This window comes from Drosophila tropicalis, unplaced genomic scaffold, assembly GCF_018151085.1.
Source record: "Drosophila tropicalis isolate 14030-0801.00 unplaced genomic scaffold, ASM1815108v1 contig_593, whole genome shotgun sequence".
Lineage (NCBI taxonomy): Eukaryota > Metazoa > Arthropoda > Insecta > Diptera > Drosophilidae > Drosophila > Drosophila tropicalis.
Genome location: NW_027173070.1, coordinates 6,186,893 through 6,206,128, shown reverse-complemented (window position 1 = coordinate 6,206,128; position 19,236 = coordinate 6,186,893). Strand labels below are relative to the sequence as shown.

The 19,236-nt window shown below is 39.7% G+C and overlaps 2 protein-coding genes across 2 annotated transcripts in view; both read right to left on the bottom strand.

Annotated features, from left to right (window-relative positions):
• Positions 1 to 19,236, bottom strand: part of tei (teiresias) — a 155,946-nt gene that overhangs the window by 87,678 nt on the left and 49,032 nt on the right. The window lies entirely within an intron of this gene.
• LOC137577721 (axoneme-associated protein mst101(2)-like) lies at positions 7,084 to 16,498 on the bottom strand. Its single transcript, XM_068291266.1, is given in 7 exon segments — positions 7,084 to 8,404; positions 8,407 to 8,538; positions 8,540 to 8,596; positions 8,714 to 10,051; positions 10,182 to 11,695; positions 13,172 to 15,046; positions 15,103 to 16,498. Coding segments are annotated over 7 exon segments (7,464 nt in total). The 3' UTR covers positions 7,084 to 7,252.

The following is a 19,236-nucleotide window of genomic DNA, read 5'->3' as shown; positions in this document are numbered from 1 at the left end:
TTGCTGCTTTCTCCAGCTCACGAATCCATACGTGAATGGACAGATCACCATCACCAGAGAATTTAGGTACAGTAGTTTCGACATCTTTCAAGTTCATGCGGCAATTATATTGCGGTCCGCCTAAGTTCTCCTCCAGCTCCATAACACGTGTTTTTAGCTCCGCCAGGTTTTTACGTGCTGTATACAATTCGATGCTACTAAGAATCGAAGACAATTCGTCGGTTTCGCTCGCTTGTGCGCTTTCACGAACATGCACGTTCGCGTCTGGTCCTACAGAGGTCTCACGAGACATCGTCGGCGACTGGTTAGCACCCACTTGATCCGGTGTACTTGGCTGCTCAATGTTTCCCACGCCGCGCTGCTCAATAAGAGGCTCCGGACCAACATCCACAAGTTGTCCGGCAAGCACATTTGCAGACACTGCTGGGCTGACTGCCTGCTCTTCGGGTACATCACTCTCTCCAGACTGATTCTGTGCCATGACTTGTTTTACCAATGCTCGCAATTGGTAAATTGACGCTTCTTTGTCGCAAGGTACTTCCTTGGCCGCTAGCAACTCAAACAATGCGGTTTTGTTTAATTTAATAATCTCGGTGTATTTCATGAAAATACGTTTTTTTGGGCAAACCCCACACCTGATTTGTAAACTCTCTACTTTTTAAAGTAATTAATCCCTTGGGATTGATTTTATATTTCCGGATTTTATTTATTTTCAAATTAAGTGCACATGCGGTCTTATTCACTATATTCAAGAGAGTGTGCCCGTACCCCGCCTTAGCGTATTATACCCTTTTAGTGTGCCCAAATTCGGTTATCGGGGAAATTCACTGAGACGAGGAGCGGGCTTATTTAAAATACTCCTAATGTTTACAGATCTAAGAAAATGTTCATAGCATAACTAAACTACCTTAACATATCGTTAAAATCTTCCCTTTTCTTTATTAATTTCCACAGTAACTAACTTCCCTCACCATGAATTACTTAAGGCAACTAACGATGAAAGGAATCAAATAGGTAAAGCGATTCGGAGTAAATTGCATCACTTTAAATAATTCATTTGAAAAATTTATATTTTCAACTTAATTTCATTAATTTGTTTAATGCTCAAATAAATTTCAATGTCTTATCTTTTCACACATTTGAGCAAACATTCTCTTCTTTCTTTAGGCCAACAAAATGTAATTGCTTAGACTTCCTTTTGTTGGCCAAAAACATTTCTCAACTTATTAATTTTCCATTAAAAAACTTACAGGCAATTAAACTCAAGAGTAAAATTATCAACACGTTCCGCTTATTAACTGTCCTCTGTTTTTGCCAAAAATCCTTTTTCCATCTTTCTAAATTATTTTGCAAATGAATTATGGGATGGGCTATTTGTGTGTGTGTGTGTGTGTGTGTGGGGTGATGGAGTGGCGGTGAAGGCTGTGCAGGAGGAAGTTTTAGGGGGGTTAAATTTCCGGCCAAAAAGGCAAGACAAATCAAAAATTTCAATAGAAAGCAAAAATATTTTTCGGTTGCGTAAATTTTACGCCTGATAGCATTAGAAGATGCCAGAAATATGTATATGATGACGATAATGACGATGATGATGACTTTGATTTTTATTTGAATTTCTAGATTTATGCTTTAAAATAGAATCCCACACTCGAACACATCTTCAGAGAGATATATATACAGATAACTGTGTGAGTGTGTTCGGATGGATATACATATGTATGTGTACATATCCTTGTGGCATAGAAAAGCTGCCATCAGCCAGCTGGTGCCGCCACTTGAAGCAATTTATGAAGCATTTTACTTACTTAGCTGCTGATTTACTCTCCTTACCGCACTTTCTCTCCTGTTTCTATCTCTGTCTTCCACTCCTTATCTCTCTCCATCTCTCCTTCTGTCTCTAGCCCACAACCCAAAACCTTTAGCATCACATGTGTTTGCAATTTTTCTATGAATATGAAATAAGTTCTCCTTTTGCGTTCTTCTTTCTCCTGTTTGCAACGTGCGTAAATAAACAGACAGAAAAAAAAGCAGAGCAAACACAGCCAAAAGTAACTCAAGAACGAAAAATGTTGACTTAAGGCGTTGCCAATAAGAAAATTAAATACATATTTCAACTATTTCTTATCATTTGAATAGGATAACAATTGGAATACGATGACATAGGATAATTGCACAAAGGACTTTTATTTTTTTAGTGGAAAAATTTCATATCTACATACATACGCATATATACATTTCTGATGATTTGCCAATTTTTGTAAATTTTTTTCTAGTCTGGGCTTGTTTACATAAAAATATTGCGCAAAGGAAAACATAATGAGACAGACAAAAGTAACAACAACAACAACAGCAACTTAAACTGCCAGACAGAACCAAAGTCAGACACTCAGGCGACAGCTAGACTTTGTTAACATAGTCCACAATTCTCTTTCGATTTGTATATCCTTTTCCATTAAAGGTATATGGATTTTATTAAGAAACATAGAGTGCTATCAATAAATATCTAGCATTATAAGAAAATAGCAAAACTTATTTGGTCAGCTAATTCGTTTAACTAAAGGTTTTTTTTTGTAAATCAAAATCGTTTAAAAACTTGTTTAAAATGTGACGTGAAATTTTTTATATCTAACCTCAAAACTTATTACAATTTTTTTCTTTCTCGAAAGTTATGTTTACATATTATAGAATATTCATTATTGAAAAAGATTTTCTGATACGACATATCAAATTTATATTATTAGACTGACTCTTAAATGCTGATCTTAGCTGGAAGGGTATAAAAACTTCGTTACCATTCGATATGATTACGCTTTTCCTTCTATTTGTTGCAAGTTGCAATCCCGCAGACAAAGTGGTAAATAGACGTAAAATGCGTGACTTTCACTTTGATGTAAGTCAGACGGGAGACGGAAGGTTGGTGAGAAAATGAAAAATAAAAAAAAAAAAACAGAAGTCTGGGTTACGTCTGTTGGGAGCCAGACATTTGTCGATTTGACCCCAGCTAGTTTTTCCATTGGTTTGGCGGCAGGCAGTATGAAATAAGAAAAAGATTACTTGCCGCCGTCATCGGTGATTCTCGCTCCAAAACACTTTGCTTCTGTAGACAAGGGCGCACGTGCACAGGTTTCCATTGGAGCTTAAGTCTGTGAAAAGACCAACTAAGGTAAGTCTGCTTTGGAACTTTAAGTGACTTTAGCCTAGTTTAAAGAAGTATGCAAAAGTTTTTGTATAAAAAACCTGACTAAACGCAATGAAAATGTTTGCACAAAGCCTTTTTGGCTTGTCCTTGTTGTGTTTTGCAAAAGGAAAAGAGCCGAAAAGGAAAAATTGCATGTTAAACAAACAGTCAAGTTGTGCAGTTGTGACACACCTTGAGGGAAAAGTAACAGCAGAAACTAGAACTAGCAAATGTTTGCTAGAACTGCTTATCAAGAAACTCTCTTTCTCTCTGACTCTGCAAAATGAACGCCTTGGGATAGTTACAAGTTGGACATGTGTGAGGTAATCAGAAGCTGCCAGGTCTTAGACAGACAGAACCAAGATAATGAAGCGTAAACTAAAAGAAAAGAGTTGAAAACAGAAAACAGAAAGAGACTTTCATAAATGTTGAAGCATACTTTGCGGCGGTTGGCAGCCACAAATTGTCTGAAAATACTTAAAAAGTCTTTAGCATTGGACTTTCTGCTTGGACATCATCATTATAACTAAAAGAGAAAGAAAAATTTCCCCATTGATTGGGTTTGCCTTTCTCTCTGTGTGTGTGTATGTGAGGACGCAGTTGTGTGGGAATGGTTCAAAAGCATCGACATTAATTGCGCCTGAAAGCGCAGCTGCCATAAATTTGCTTAATCAAACTATTTAGGCTGCTGATGGCGGATGTCACGATGCGGAAGTCAAGCAGGGACTCGGTATGGTAACGAGATGCCGATGACTGTGATGACTATAACGACGATAACGACATGTGTTGCATGCTTTTAGGCGCCATACGAGACGGCAACGACGACGACGACTATGACACACATAATCCTAATTAATTGCCGGCTTCGACATGAGTTCGCTACCAAACCAGAATCAGAATCACAGCCAGAGATCCCGGCGAGCCCCCTCTCTCTGTCTCTCTGTATTCAGTTCTGCCTGGGTGTATTTTGTAATGCGGCGAATGCATTCTCATGAAGGCCTTTAGCCTTTAGACAGGTGCATGTGAGCACTTCGTGCGCGCCATTTACTCCAAGAGAAAGCGTGTGTGGGAGCGAAATGGTGGACCACCTACTACCCCTGACATTTCATGCCACTGCGCCATTATTTCCTTTTGATTTGCTTTGGCTGCAAAAGTCGTGGCATGTTGAATGGCATCCTGGTTGGATATCAGGAGAAAGCAGCCTGGAGGACGCATTTCATGCACTTGGCTGAGCTTTGAAGTTGCTTAACGCGTTTGATGTTTGATGCTGCTGCTGCTGCTACTGCCACGATATTTGCCTTCTGTCCATAAAGTTTAATGCATGGCATGCGCGAGTGTGACAGCTGGATGGTAGGGTCCTTGGCAAGAGCTCATGAGCCTAAGAGGTGACAATGCAGCATTGGCGCGTTAAATCTTTAAGCCAGTGAAGTGTGACATGTTTTTTACATGAGGAAATTACTTTAAATGTTTTGAATAAGGCAAGTGAAACTGCAAGAAAAAACTTCCATTAGAAACATTCCTGAGTTTCTTTTTTCTATTCCATACCAAACTTTAAGACCAAATACCAAAGCCAAAGCACACACATATACACACAAATACGCACACAAAAGAAAAATGGCAAAAAGTTTCTTCATTTTGGGAAGAAAAAATAAAGAGCCCACAGACCACAATAATCGAAGTTGAAGTCGAACATCAATAAAGGCCAAAGAAAAGCATAGAAGAAAATGTGAGAAGCATCGAGTTGGGGACTTAAGAACCCAGATCAGTCTCGCAGCCAAGAGTCCTCCGGCGATTGGCTCAGTTAGCTCATTTGCCAACAACAAGGAAAAAGGCTTAAGATAGAAGGAAACATTAAAAAAGGGCACACAGCCTGTGTGCTCCGGCCCCCAAAAAAGTATGCAACACAATTTTAATTAGTTTTGAAAAGTATTTTAATTTTTGCAATTTGTGTGTGTTGGTGGAGAGAATTCGTTGCCTTGGGTTTGTCTTCCTTTGGCTACCACTCTTCTACTATGCCTGCTGAGATTCTTCCATTTCCTTTCGCATCCTATTTCTCATTCTTAAATGATTGTGGTGGAGCCCAGAGTGACGGCACTTTAATGATTATGAAACCATTATTAGTTGTAATGAGACTCAGCACGATTTAAAGTTTGCCATTGAAGCGTGGAAAATGGCAGGCAGAAAATGAAAAAAGAAAACACAAAAAATGTTGCGTAAAAGAAAGGCAAAAAAAAAAAAAAAAAACACACGAACACAGTGGAAAAAGTTGAAAAACTTTTGAGAAATTTTTCGCAATTATTTTTCTCGTTTTTTAATGTAATAGTGCAGCGCAGTAGAAGGGTAAAGGGAGGGTTGTACGTCTTTTTTTATGATTTTTGTTCTATGCTTTTTGAAACAAAAAAGTTTGTTTAAACTATGTGGCCGGGTTGAACGAATAGCTGGCTGGCTGGCTGGCTGGGATGGCTTGTTGGTTGGCTGACTGGCCAGTTTAGCGGTTGCGTTGAGCATGCTCAAAAGTATGCTTTGATTTTTGCCTCTGACGTTTGACGTTTGGCCATTGCGTGGAATTCTTGTCTAACCAACCACCACCCACTGTTCGAATTGTTTGTACTTTCTGTTTATATGTAGATGTATATACATACATATATATTTTTGGATATTCTATTTTTGTGCCGAAAAACTTTTCAAATTAAAGGCACGGGTTTTTCTGGTTTCAGTAAAAAGTTTTTGTTTGGTCAGTGAATTCTTTTTTTTTTTTTTTTTGTTCTTAACTTACGATTTCATTTAAAGCAAAAGCCACTTACCTAAAAAGAGAAAGAGAGAGAGAGAGAAAGAGAATGATTAGAGAATTCCGCTTAAATTTTATGAAAGTCTATTAAAATCCCTTTAACATTAATGTGGCTAATCAATTTTGGTCAATATTATTAACGTTCGTTTCTCCCCAATTTGCAGCTTGAATTCCCTTTGGAAATACGAAACTTATGAGTTTCTTGTTGTCAGCATCCTTGGCAGGACTTAATTACATACTCTTGCACACACACACACACTCACACGCACAGAAAACACACGTACAGACAACTCATTTGTCGCACATAGAAAGAAAACAACAAAGCCATCAGTTGAGGACCCTTCCCCACAACCCATCAACACTACCTTCTCGTCCTGCTGTCTTCAATGTGTTGCTGATGTATGTATGTATGTCTTTTTCTTTTTTGGAAAACGAGACGACACATGACAGAAAACAGAGCACCAGCTGGGGAGTGGGAAATCAGTCAACTGTGCAACTAACACAGACTTTTGTTTATATGTCATAAGAATTACTCATACGTTAATAATTTAAACGGATGGCTGTTGATGATGGCCAGGCCAAGTCAGACGACCAGCCAGTCATTGCCTGGCCAAAGCCAAGCCAAGCCAAGAGGCATCTGTAAATTTGCTTTTGCCCAATATATAAAGCCAGAGGCTGTCTCTTTTGGAATCAATACGAAATGAAAATCAAATACACATTTCACCACATTGCCGCATCCTCTTCTTTACTCCAAACGCAAACCTTAGGGCACCTCGATTTTGTTTACTCACTCAGTTTTGCACGATAACTTTCATTATCATGGCATAAAATTCATAACCCAAAGCAAAGACAGACAGGGATAAATACATACACAAACACACACCCACACACAAGGTGTGTGTGTGTGTGTGTGTGGTAAATTCATCAATTTCATCAATAAAACAATGCGGCAATCAATATTTTCTTCCGAGATATATACACACATATTTGCCTAGTTATTTGTTTATTGGCTTTACAGACAAGATTTCACAGTCCATTGCCAAGAAGGAAAGGTAATCAAATGACTGAACGATGAAATAAATTAAGTCTCCCACTACCGAAGCTAAATAAAAGACTAAAATTTAGTTTATCCGACATATTCATTTTTTAATTTTGTTAATTTCAGAATAATTATTTTCCAAAGAATCTCATAAATTCGGTAAGCCCCAATCCCTAATAGATGCAATTCCCCTGCTTGCTGGTCGTCGTCATCGTTGTCGTCGTCGTCGTCTTCGTTGGTTTTTGGCCTTTCAATCGTTATCATACCGATTACCCATTGTAAGACAACGCCACATCAGTGGCGAGCCTGCTTCGGATTCGCCAATGAGGCAACGCTCCCCCGAACAATGGATCGTGGGCAATGCATGTAATGGATCGATGGCATTTGATTTCACTCCCACGCCCACAATCAGGTGCGACATTAGACGTAGCCAATAACACATTAGAACATCATCGGCTAAGCATCGACGTCCTGTTAAATTGGGCAATAAATGGCGTAACGTCAATGCATTACAACAAATAGAGGGTGGCAACTTTCGAAACGGATTGACCAAGGATGGTAGGATCCTAGATGGATGAACCACACCATGACGGCGAACGACCATCGAGCCGGTGGAATTATTATTATTGACGTCATCCACAAACAGTCCAGACTTGTAGATAGACGATTGTGGTACATCAAAGTCATCGTCCAGGTCGTGTGGTGCATTTATCATGCCTCCAATATTTGAGATACTTGGTGTAAGGAATAATCCTTCGTGGATTTCTTTGTTACCGCTAATTGAAGTGAAATTCGATTTATCATTACCATCACATTCCTCCTCTTCAGATTGTTTCTTCTTTTTTGCGGACATTTCACGACAACGTTTCTGTTGCTCGGCGGCATCTTTCAGCTTTCTCTTGTCCTCCTTGACTTTGTTCTTTTTGGCCAATTTCGCCTCTTTCTGTCGCTTCGTGATGGCTTCGCATTGTTTTTTCAGTTCAGCAACTCGACATTTCTTCTTCTGCTCATTTTCCTTCTTTTGTTTATCCTGTGCTTTAGCCTGAGCCTCAGCCTCTTCTGCTTGATTCTTCTTTTCAGCTTCTGCGCATTTTTTTTTCAATTCGGCTTCCTTCTTTTTCTTTTCCGCCTCAGCACACTTTTTCATCATCTCGGCCTCTTTCTTCTTAGCTTCTTCTGCCTTCTTGCTGGCTTCGGCACATTTCTTTTTCAGTTCCTCTTCCTTTTTTTTTCTTTCGGCCTCGGCGCATTTCTTCTTTAATTCTTCTTCCTTTTTCTTTTTGTCAGCCTCGGCACACTTTTTCTTTAACTCCTCTTCTTTCTTTTGGGCTTCTGCCAGCTTTTCTGCTTCAGCACATTTCTTTTTCATCTCCTCTTCCTCTTTCTTTTTGTCAGCCTCTGCTTTTTTCTTTTTAGTTCTTCCTCCTGTTTCTTTTTCTTAGCCTCAGCACACTTTTTCATCATCTCGGCCTCTTTCTTCTTAGCTTCTTCTGCCTTCTTGCTGGCTTCGTCACATTTCTTTTTCAGTTCCTCTTCCTTTTTTTTTCTTTCGGCCTCGGCGCATTTCTTCTTTAATTCTTCTTCCTTTTTCTTTTTGTCAGCCTCGGCACACTTTTTCTTTAACTCCTCTTCTTTCTTTTGGGCTTCTGCCAGCTTTTCTGCTTCAGCACATTTCTTTTTCATCTCCTCTTCCTCTTTCTTTTTGTCAGCCTCTGCTTTTTTTCTTTTTTAGTTCTTCCTCCTGTTTCTTTTTCTTAGCCTCAGCACACTTTTTCATCATCTCGGCCTCTTTCTTCTTAGCTTCTTCTGCCTTCTTGCTGGCTTCGGCACATTTCTTTTTCAGTTCCTCTTCCTTTTTTTTCTTTTCGGCCTCGGCGCATTTCTTCTTTAATTCTTCTTCCTTTTTCTTTTTGTCAGCCTCGGCACACTTTTTCTTTAACTCCTCTTCTTTCTTTTGGGCTTCTGCCAGCTTTTCTGCTTCAGCACATTTCTTTTTCATCTCCTCTTCCTCTTTCTTTTTGTCAGCCTCTGCTTTTTTCTTTTTTAGTTCTTCCTCCTGTTTCTTTTTCTTAGCCTCAGCACACTTTTTCATCATATCTGCTTCCTTCTTCTTGGCTTCTTCTGCCTTCTTGCTGGCTTCGGCACATTTCTTTTTCAGTTCCTCTTCCTTTTTTTTTTTCGGCTTCGCCGCACTTCTTTTTAATTCTTCTTCTTTCTTTTTCTCGGCATCGGCGCATTTCTTTTTCAATTCCTCTTCTTTCTTCTTTTCGGCTTCGGCGCTTTTCTTTTTCATTTCCTGTTCTTTCTTCTTCTTTTCGGCTTCTGCACATTTATTCAACATTTCCTCCTCGTTTTTCTTGTCTTCGGCTTCTTTCTTTTTCTTGTCGGCTTCTGCACATTGCTTCTTCATTTCTTCTTTTTTCTTTTTGTCGGCTTTAGCGCCATTTTTTGTGTCATCGCCATCCTTTTTCTTTGAGAGCGCTTGCTGATAGTTCTGCTTGATCTTTTCGCATTGTTTAATAATATTGTCGATTTGCTCAACAACCACTTTTGTTTCTTTATCTGCTTTGCCTTCACCTTTAGATGACTTGGATTTTAGCTTTTCGGTTTTATTAGAATCCGACTTTTTGCTCTTCGTTTTCTTGGCCAGTTCTTTGCATTTTGCCTCTTCGCATTTTTTTTGCCAACTCTTTATCTGCTTTCTGGTCATCATTATCTTTCTTTCCGTTTCCCTTGGATTCTTTCTTACCCTTTTTGCCATCCTTCTTGCTTTTCTCCTTACCTTCTTTCTTGCCTTTATCCTCCTTTTTCGCATTCCCTTGCTTCTTTGCATCTTCTGCTGCCACCAACTCTTTGCACTGTGCTGCCTGCTGCTCTTTTTGGAATTTCTTCCAGAGGTCCTCGACGATTTTCGTGACTTCCTCATGTTCTTCTCCATCGTCTTTCTTAGATTTATCGCATGGTTCAGGCTCCTCTTCGCACTCTTCTTCTTTGTCACCATGACCATCTTTCCCGCATTGATTACCACCAGAAGATTTAACATCTCCATCTTGCGACATTAAAATGCGGCTGAGGAAATCCTCATCATCCTTCAGAAATTCTCTTCTAGCCTGTTGCATATCCTGAAGTCGTTTTAGCTCCAAGAGATTCATAGACTTGTCCGTTTCATGTAACTCGACATCGTCGTCCAAATCCTCTTGATATTCTTTTAGCGGCTGTACCGTTTCAGTATTCAGCAAGGTTTGACATTTTCTTAAAACTTCATTCTCGCGGCGCTCCTGTTCGCTCTGAGCGGATCCCAAACGAGACTGTCGTCCCGCTTCTTCGCAAAGGTTTTGATAGAGTCTCTCTTTGCACTTCTCATGTATAGCCGATTCTAAGCTCCTATGATGTCGTTCCATTTTCTCTCGTTCTTCGATGGTCATTAGATTGGGGAATAGATGATTCATGCGCACAGCCAACAAACCTTCGCTCTCCAAACAACTTTTCCATTGATTCTTTAATTGTCCAATAGTTTTGGCCTTCTGATGTCTCCGTTCCATAACACTTGATATGTTCCCATTCAGGATATCAGAGTAAGCCATGGGACTTGACTCCAGACTTTCGTCATCAGTCTGTTTAGGTTTTGAACTAAAACTGCCCTTCCTAGATGGTTCTACATCTCGCATTTCGTTTCGAAAATTGTTCTTGGATTGCATCTCACGAGCATAGCGGATTATGTTCTCCAATTCCCTCTGCTTGCGGGTTGTAAACCACCTGGAAGTGCATTGCCCCCTTTGTGGATACATAGTTTTTGATTTCGATTGTCTAGTTGGTTTCAGCGCATGATGACACATCTCTTTTTCAGCTTTATATTCAGTCAATGTCACTAAGTCCTCTTCAATAGTCTCACTTGGTTTCTCTTGGGGTAGACCAACTTCAAAAGGAGACTTTTCTTTTAATTTTTTCTGTACCTTATTTGGATAAGGCACATCTTCAGACAGTCCTAGCTCATCTGCGTATTCACCTTGCAAGAGTTGTTCTTTTATTTCCTTGGACTTGGCCTTAACCATATGCACAAAATCCGTTAGTCCACTCTGAGGCTCTTCACATTCGAAGTATTCGACGCTCTCCTTCCTGCTTGGCATCATTCCCAGTTTAGCTTTCTCTTTAACTGCATCATCCCATTCTCTCACACGCTCCTGGGCATTTTTAGCCCTCAGAAGCTCCAGCACACGGTCAAACAAAGTCGTCTTACGTTGGCGACCCCTCCGTATGCGGGGCATGCACTTTCTACCCTGGAAATAGTTTAGCGATTCTGGAAGGCTTGTCCTTTCATCGTGGTACCTCTTGCTTCGCCGACTTTCGACACTAATGTGTCGGAATTGATTACGACTATTGGGATTGCGGTACCATGAGATGCGATTAATAACAGTCTTGGAGATGGGCTCCTGTCTTGCCACACGGACCAGGCCTCGCTTGGTGAACTCGGACCTTGAGTGAGAAGGGGACAATTTCTGTTGCTTATTCAGTTCGCTATTGAGAATGTCGCAGGCCATAGGTGGTTCACATTCGGCTAGTTGTTCATTGCTGTGGGCCATCCTTCTTCGTTGGGCATCATACATGCGAGGAGTCTTCATAAGTTCTGGACATGCATGGCGGCTCTTATATTGCACAGGAATAGGACAAGGGCAGCGCCGGTGTCCACGGCTGCCTAAAAGGCGTTGCATTTGAGTGTTAATGCAAATGCGCCACATTTCCAGGATTCAAGGGCGCTAAAGGTTTACCAAAAATAAATTTAGAATTTCCAAAATGGAAAAAAAAAATAAAATCCAAATAAGAGAATTTTTCTAAACGTGTGAATAGTCAGGGAAATTTATATAAACTGATTTTTTGATTCTACAAAAAGGCTCAGGTAAACGAACAACCTGATTGAAATCTCATGGCATATCAGATGAAATATAATTCAGATTAGTATGACAACACACCGTTTTCAGTTTTATACCACACTGGGTCTCCAATGAAGTGTCCGATTTTTCCAAGCGTTTCTTCTCAGCTGTAGTCTATTATTCGACCGTTATGCCATTTAAGATATGGGAGTGAAAGAAGTCTCATTTTCGATTTCACATATACCCCTGGCAGTGATAGACACAGACATGATACGGTTGCTATTATCGTAATCGCTGACAAATTATTTTTAGGCTATTAAACCAATAGCCCAATTGTTACCTTAATCGCTTTGGGGCAACCTGAACTACCTTATTATGAATTTTGGACCAGTTCATAGGATCGGTGCCATTTTGGGGTATGTTTGATTGCAAATGAATACTGCCATAGACCATAGGGGACGCCGAGCTCTCACATAACCTTGTAGTGACCGCGTCGATATGCCGATGCTATGAACAATAAACATAAGGAATCAGGAAGTGTCCGGATGGCACCTAGTGCTAAAGCATCAGTTATATGGTAAACAACTCACCTTACGCACCATCGAACCACTTGGTATTGACATTATAGAGGGTTAAGTGGTTACATTATATTTTTCGAAAGAGCAATTGCGGAAGCCATTCCAACAGTACTTGTGAGCCTTTTTTAAATGCATTTAAGAAAATCAAAAAATGCTTCAGATTATAATCGCCAGTCTTTCTTTATTGACCATCTTGACAAAAGTATCCTTTATTATATCTCTACTCATACTAATTTTCTTGTCAACTATTGTATTATCTTTACTTGTCATCTTTTTTGTGGAAGTTCTTGTATGTCTTTGCTGTTGGAGAAAGCATTATTTTTCATGTCTGTAATCAGACTTCTTTATCAACTAAGTTTTTACCTCTGATCTCCACATGCAGAAGGACTCTTCTTAACACCTTGGGATTTCTTCTCAGAAGTCTTCCTTTTTGTCTTCCTTGCCATTTTTATTTTTAGCAAGGTTCTTGCATTTCTCTTTTAGGGCAGCCTTTGCGCACTTTTCCTTCAAGTCTTTTTCAGCCTTCTCCTTTTTCTCTTTTTCGAAAAATTTTTTGCATTTCTCTATTAATGCCATCCTTTCGCATTTTCGTTTGAGATCCTTGTCGTCATTCTTTTGATTTTTCGCAGAAGAATCCATTTTACCACCGTTTACTTTTTTATTGTTCTTGTCTTTGCATGGATTCCTGTATTTGGAGGATACCTTTACAGAGGGTCCTGTCTTACCACTTTTGATTTTTTTCATTGGCAGATGCGTTCTGTTCTGCACTGCCAGAGACATTCTTCTTTTCGCCCTTAGCAGAGGAGTCGGACTTTTTCCCATTATTTACATTTGGGCCGGACGAAGCTGTTTTGTCTTTTTTGGCACATGGATCTTTATTAGTTTTGTCGTTTTCTTTTTTATTCTCTCCACTGATAGACTTGGCTTTTTGGTCAGAAGAGGCGCTTTTTGCCGCACTGCCAGAAGGTTGCTTCTGATCACCCTTGGGCTTTTTGTCAGAGGACACGGCTGACTTGTCGTTATTCGATTTTTGGTCCAAAGGGGTTCTCTTTTCATCTTTGCCATTTTTCTTAGCAAGATTCTTGCATTTCTCTTTTAGGGCGGCCTCTTCGCACTTTTTCTTCAAGGCTTCTTCAGCGTTCTTCTTGTCCTCCTCTTCGAAAAGTTTTTTGCACTTCTCTTTTAGGGCAGCCTCTTCGCACTTCTTTTTGAGTTCCTTTTCGTCATTCTTTTGACTCTTTCCATTATTCTCCTTGGCAGAAGGATGCTTATGCTTCAAATCTTGTTTAGAAGAATCCTTTTCTCCACTACCAGAAAGATTCTTCAATTCACCCCTAGACTTTTTATCAGAGGGGTCAGCTTTATTGCCATCTTTTTCGTTTGAAGCAGTTTTGTCGTTTTTGGCACATGGATCCTTCTTATTAGCTTTATCCTTTTCATTTTTCTGCTTCTCATCTTTGGCAGATGCATTCTTATCACCACCTTCGGATTTTTTGTCCAATGAAGTACTCTTTTCATCTTTGCTATCTTTCTTAGTGAGATTTTTGCATTTCTCTTTTAGAGCGTCCTCTTCACACTTTTTCTTCAAGGCTTCTTCAGCGTTCTTCTTTTTCTCCTCTTCGAAAAGTTTTTTGCACTTCTCTTTTAGGGCAACCTCTTTGCACTTCTTTTTGAGTTCCTTTTCGTCATTCTTTTGACTCTTTCCATTATTCTCCTTGGCAGAGGGATGCTTATACTTCATATCTTGTTTAGAAGAATCCTTTTCTCCACTACCAGAAAGATTCTTCCGTTCACCCCCAGACTTTTTATCAGAGGGGTCAGCTTTATTGCCATCTTTTTCGTTTGAAGCAGTTTTGTCGTTTTTGGAACATGGATCCTTCTTATAAGCTTTGTCCTTTTCATTTTTCTGCTTCTCATCTTTGGCAGATGCATTCTTATTACCACCTTTGGTTTTTTGGTCCAATGAAGTACTCTTTTCATCTTTACCATCTTTCTTAGTGAGACTCTTGCATTTCTCTTTTAGAGCGGCCTCTTCGCACTTTTTCTTTAAGGCTTCTTCAGCATTCTTCTTTTCCTCTTTTTCGATAAGTTTTTTGCACTTCTCTTTTAGGGCAGCCTCTTCGCACTTCTGTTTGAGTTCCTCTTCGTCATTCTTCTGACTTTTCTTCTTTTCCTCTTTTTCGATAAGTTTTTTGCACTTCTCTTTTAGGGCAGCCTCTTCGCACTTCTTTTTGAGTTCCTCTTCGTCATTCTTCTGACTTTTCTTCTTTTCCTCTTTTTCGCTAAGTTTTTTGCACTTCTCTTTTAGGGCAGCCTCTTCGCACTTCTTTTTGAGTTCCTCTTCGTCATTCTTCTGACTTTTTTCATTATTCTTCTTTGCAGAAGAATCCTTTTTATTACCGTTTCCTTTTTTATTGGTCTTGTCTTTGCATGGATTCCTGTATTTAGAAGCTACCTTTACAGAGGGGCCTGTCTTACCACTTTTGACTTTTTCGTTGGAAGAGGCGCTCTGGCCTGCATTGCCAGAACGATCCTTTTGTTCACCCTTGGGCTTTTTGTCAGAAGACAAGGATGATTTTTCTTTTTGCCATAATCTTTCTGATTATTTTTGTCCTTTCCTTTGTCCTTATCCCCATTCTTCTTATCTTTGCCACTTTTCTCAGCAAATTCTTTACATTTCTCTTTAAGGGCAGCTACTTCGGTCTCCGTTGATGACTTTTCTTCCTTTTCTTTTTTCTCTTCTTTCGCAAGTTTCTTATTTTCATTATTTTTTTCCTTCTTGGAACCTTTTTTGCTAGTTACACCTCCAGCTTCACGACACATATCCTTTTGAACCTTTCTCTTGCAGCGCTCTTTAACCTTATCAGCGAGGCATTTATGCAAGACGGACAGTTTTGCTTTTTCTTCATCGCTTAGTTTCTTCCGAATATTGCAGATATCTTTCCATTGCGAATCTATGCATTCATCCAACTTTTGGAAATATTTCGACTTTTTTTCTCCAGCTTCAGGCTGTTTATTCTTATTGGCTAACTCTTGACAAATCTTTTCAAAGGGGTCCGACTTTTTCTTGGGATCTGCATCTGCATTTTTTTGAAACTCCTTCGGCTTTGATTGATTCTTCTCGCCTGCTGAATTGGCATCCTCGTTTGCTGATTTAGAATCCTGTTTGTTGTCTTCCTTCTTCGCACACTCTTTCGGCTTGGATGTATTCTTCTCTCCTGCTGATTTTGAGTCCTGCTCTTTGGACTGTTTTTTTTCGCCTGCTGATTTTTCATCCTGCTTGCTGTCTTCCTTCTTGGCAGACTCTTTTGGCTTGGATGTATTCTTCTCTCCTGCTGATTTTGGGTTCTGATCCTTGGACTGATTCTTGTCTGTTAATTTCGGGTTCTGATCTTTCGACTCATTCTTCTCGCCTGCTGAATTTGCATCCATCTTGGCACACTCTTTTGGCTTGGATTGATTCTTCTTTTCTGCTGATTTTGCATCCTGCGTTTCTGAATCCTTCTTGTCCCCTTTTTTTGTCATGGACTGATTTCGATTGCCCTCTTTCTTAGATTTTTCAGCATCCTTCACTTCTGATGATTTCTTTTCTTCTTTGCAGCTTTCTATTAATTCCTCTGCCGCTTTTTGGTTGGCAAGCATACGACATTTCTCTTTTAAATCACGGGCTTCGCACACTTTCTTCAGCTCCTTGTCATAGCACGTCTTCTTGATGCCATCAACCATGCACTCCAATATACTTACCATGGTCTTTTTGTTCTTCTCGTCCATTCCAGCGATACTTTCACATAAACTGCTTGTTCGCTGTTCAACGCATTTATCTACGTTCTCCTTCATTTTGTCCATTGCCTTCTTCTGTTTATCTTGTCGTCGTTTCTTTGCGGCATTGGCCAGTTCCTTTTGAAATGTGGCGCAATCCTTTAGTGGGGGATCACCGCTCTTACCATATGTACGAAACTGACAAATCGGCGACAATCGCATAGATTTCGAAAGAATGCATCTCGTCAGAGGATTATGCAATTGGAACAAACCGTTTAATCTTAAAGACATGTCTAGTTTTGCGGTAAATGTGTAATGCCAACTTTTAATTTTGAATTTCAAAAGGATACTACTTAAATTTAGATAAACATAGAAAAAAAAATTTTGACTATTTTTGTGTTTTTTAATTTTTTAATATTTGTGTACAAAACCAGAAGTGGTTAAGGCAAGTTGTAAGTGTGTATAAACATTAGGATGACAAATTTGCTTAAAGGAAACTTCAGAAACAATATCTTTGAGTGCTTCGATTGAGATTTTTTCACAAACCTATTCATTGTTCCTAAAACAGGTAGTAGTATTTCATTGTTTTTGTTTTTACATTATGCTTAAGTCCATTCTAGATGATATCATTAGGACCGACAAGTTTTGTTTAAGTTGGATTACGAGTTTTCAGCTTTATGCATCTTACTTTAATAACAATTTACAAATCTTTGCCATTCAAACCTAAAAAATTAAAAATGTTGTCCAAATAACAACAATGAAACGAGAATGCAGCAGGGTAACACCTCCAGATTCAACCAAGCCGCAGCCACAGCAGGGCACACTCATTTCACTACACTGACGCATACACTCACACCCAGAAAGTGAGCGAATCACCGCAACGTTGACTCACCGAACCTTAAAATAGGCGGCACACTCACACAACCGAGACCCGGCCAGGCCAGGTGAGTGGCAAGTGGCAAGCGGCAGACAAACAATTTTGTCGAAACATAAAATCGAGCACAACTTAATTAAATGTTAAAAGCGCGACCGCAACGTGGCTGTGGCTGCCAAAGGTGTGAATATGAAGGGGTTGCTGGATGTTTGTAACTCGGGTACCACACCTGGCTGGCTGAGGGAATCTGTTATCACACGTTCAGAGAGCAAGAGAAAGAGATGCTGACAGGCCAAGACAAATAGACAGACAAGAAGACAGAAGGCAACTTCATTTTTGGTGCTGGAAATTAGCAAAGCTGTCAACTGTCAGCGGTTTGAGTGAGGAAGTAGAAATATGTCCCACAAATTTCTTCAGGCAAGACAATGTGTCGTCTCACCTGCGCCTCAACACCTTAAGAATATAGGGTATACATATATACCCTCTGTACCCCCAACCAAGAAACCTCTTTACACAGACACACACACACACACACTCTCAAAGTGCGTCATGATGAGGAAGTTGCCATACGAACTTTGCCAGGCGCTGTCAATGCGCTTGAATGCCTGGTGAGTGACTGAAGCAAGCAAGTGGGTGAGTGCCGGTGTGGGTGAATATGGGTAAGAGCGAATGAGTTGCAGAGTGTGAGTGTAAATTATGGCATGTCTACTTCCGCCTAACCGCCCTTTTGCACCTCCTACATCTCGCTCCATTTTGCGTTGTTTGTAATTTGTTAATTTCCCGCATTTAGAAATTAATTTTCACTTCATGCGCCGCCAAGCAGACAACACAGCAGACAAGGCAGACAAGTTGCTTTCACTGTTGCTGTTGCCGTAGCCGTTGCCAATGCTTACCTGCCGTCCATAAGTATGCTTTAACATTTTCACACACTCCTAACAAACTTGCACGGCAATTACCAGCACATCATACACTGCAAGAACTAAACAGTAAGTTTTCATACCAAAACAAAACATTTTTCTTGAATAGAAATGTTACTTTGTTTCATATCGTAACTTCGGATCGATCACCTTATCAATCGCCAAATCTATCGACTATTTTCTTTCTCCGTCAGTGTTGACAAGAGTTAATTAAAAAGAAAGCGGCCCATAGAAGCAGTTGCCGAATGATTTAGTTAGAATATTCTTACTTGTTAGGTTCCACTGCTTAAACTTCAACTTTTTCCAAATGCACTACAAAATGTTGTTCACTGTATTTCCTTGCTTGTCATTTAATGCTATAAACTTGTTTTTCGGTTCATTGTTGTTGTGAATTTTTAAGTTGCGGAGAAGAAGAAATCCGTGACGAAGGCTGCTCGGCGCGGCTGTGTTTGACATGCGTTTTATATTTGTATTTTAATTGTGCACATGTGTAAAATGTTCATTTTATTGTTTCATGGAATTGTGAAAGCGTGAGTGTGAAACGCCTCGATCTGGGGCAAGTTAAAACTTTAATTGCTTTATTATGTACATAAAAGAGGGCCTCGAATGTGCAGCAGGCCAGAGTCCCAACATCTCAAGGTGACATTAATCAGTTAGCCAGCATTTAAAATTCAAAAATACGTTCTATTAGTTTCCAATTTTTTTTTTTTTTAAATTATGTTTTCTAGGCATTTAACGCGATGTGTTCCCCATGGATTAACACAGTGTCAGAGATCTTTTATGAAATTAGGTACGAACTCCTTTTCATTTGCTCCAAAACGGTGTTATTCGAAAGATGGAAAGGATGGCTGTGATACGGATTCCAATGGGGAAAAGGAAAAATGGTGTATTAGATATAAATTAGATATTTGCGATCCGTTGAAGGATCCGCCCGAACAAAGAAACGTAACTAAAATTTCCAACCTAGACCGGCTGAACAGAAAACGTTTATGCGCGTCCCGAAAACGGTGCAAGAAGGAATCTTCCCAGGCTGAGAAGAAAAAGGAGGAACCATGTGCCAAATTAAAGAATTCAGTAGACAGTCAGGCAGAATGCTCTAGACCTAAGACGACTGAACAGAAATGTGTGGAAGAGCAAACAAAAGCAGTTTGTAAGGAAATGGACGGCATGAGTTCCAAGGAAAAAAAAGATGCCCAGAGTGTAATTGAATGCGTGGCGAATAACATTAAAAAAGCATG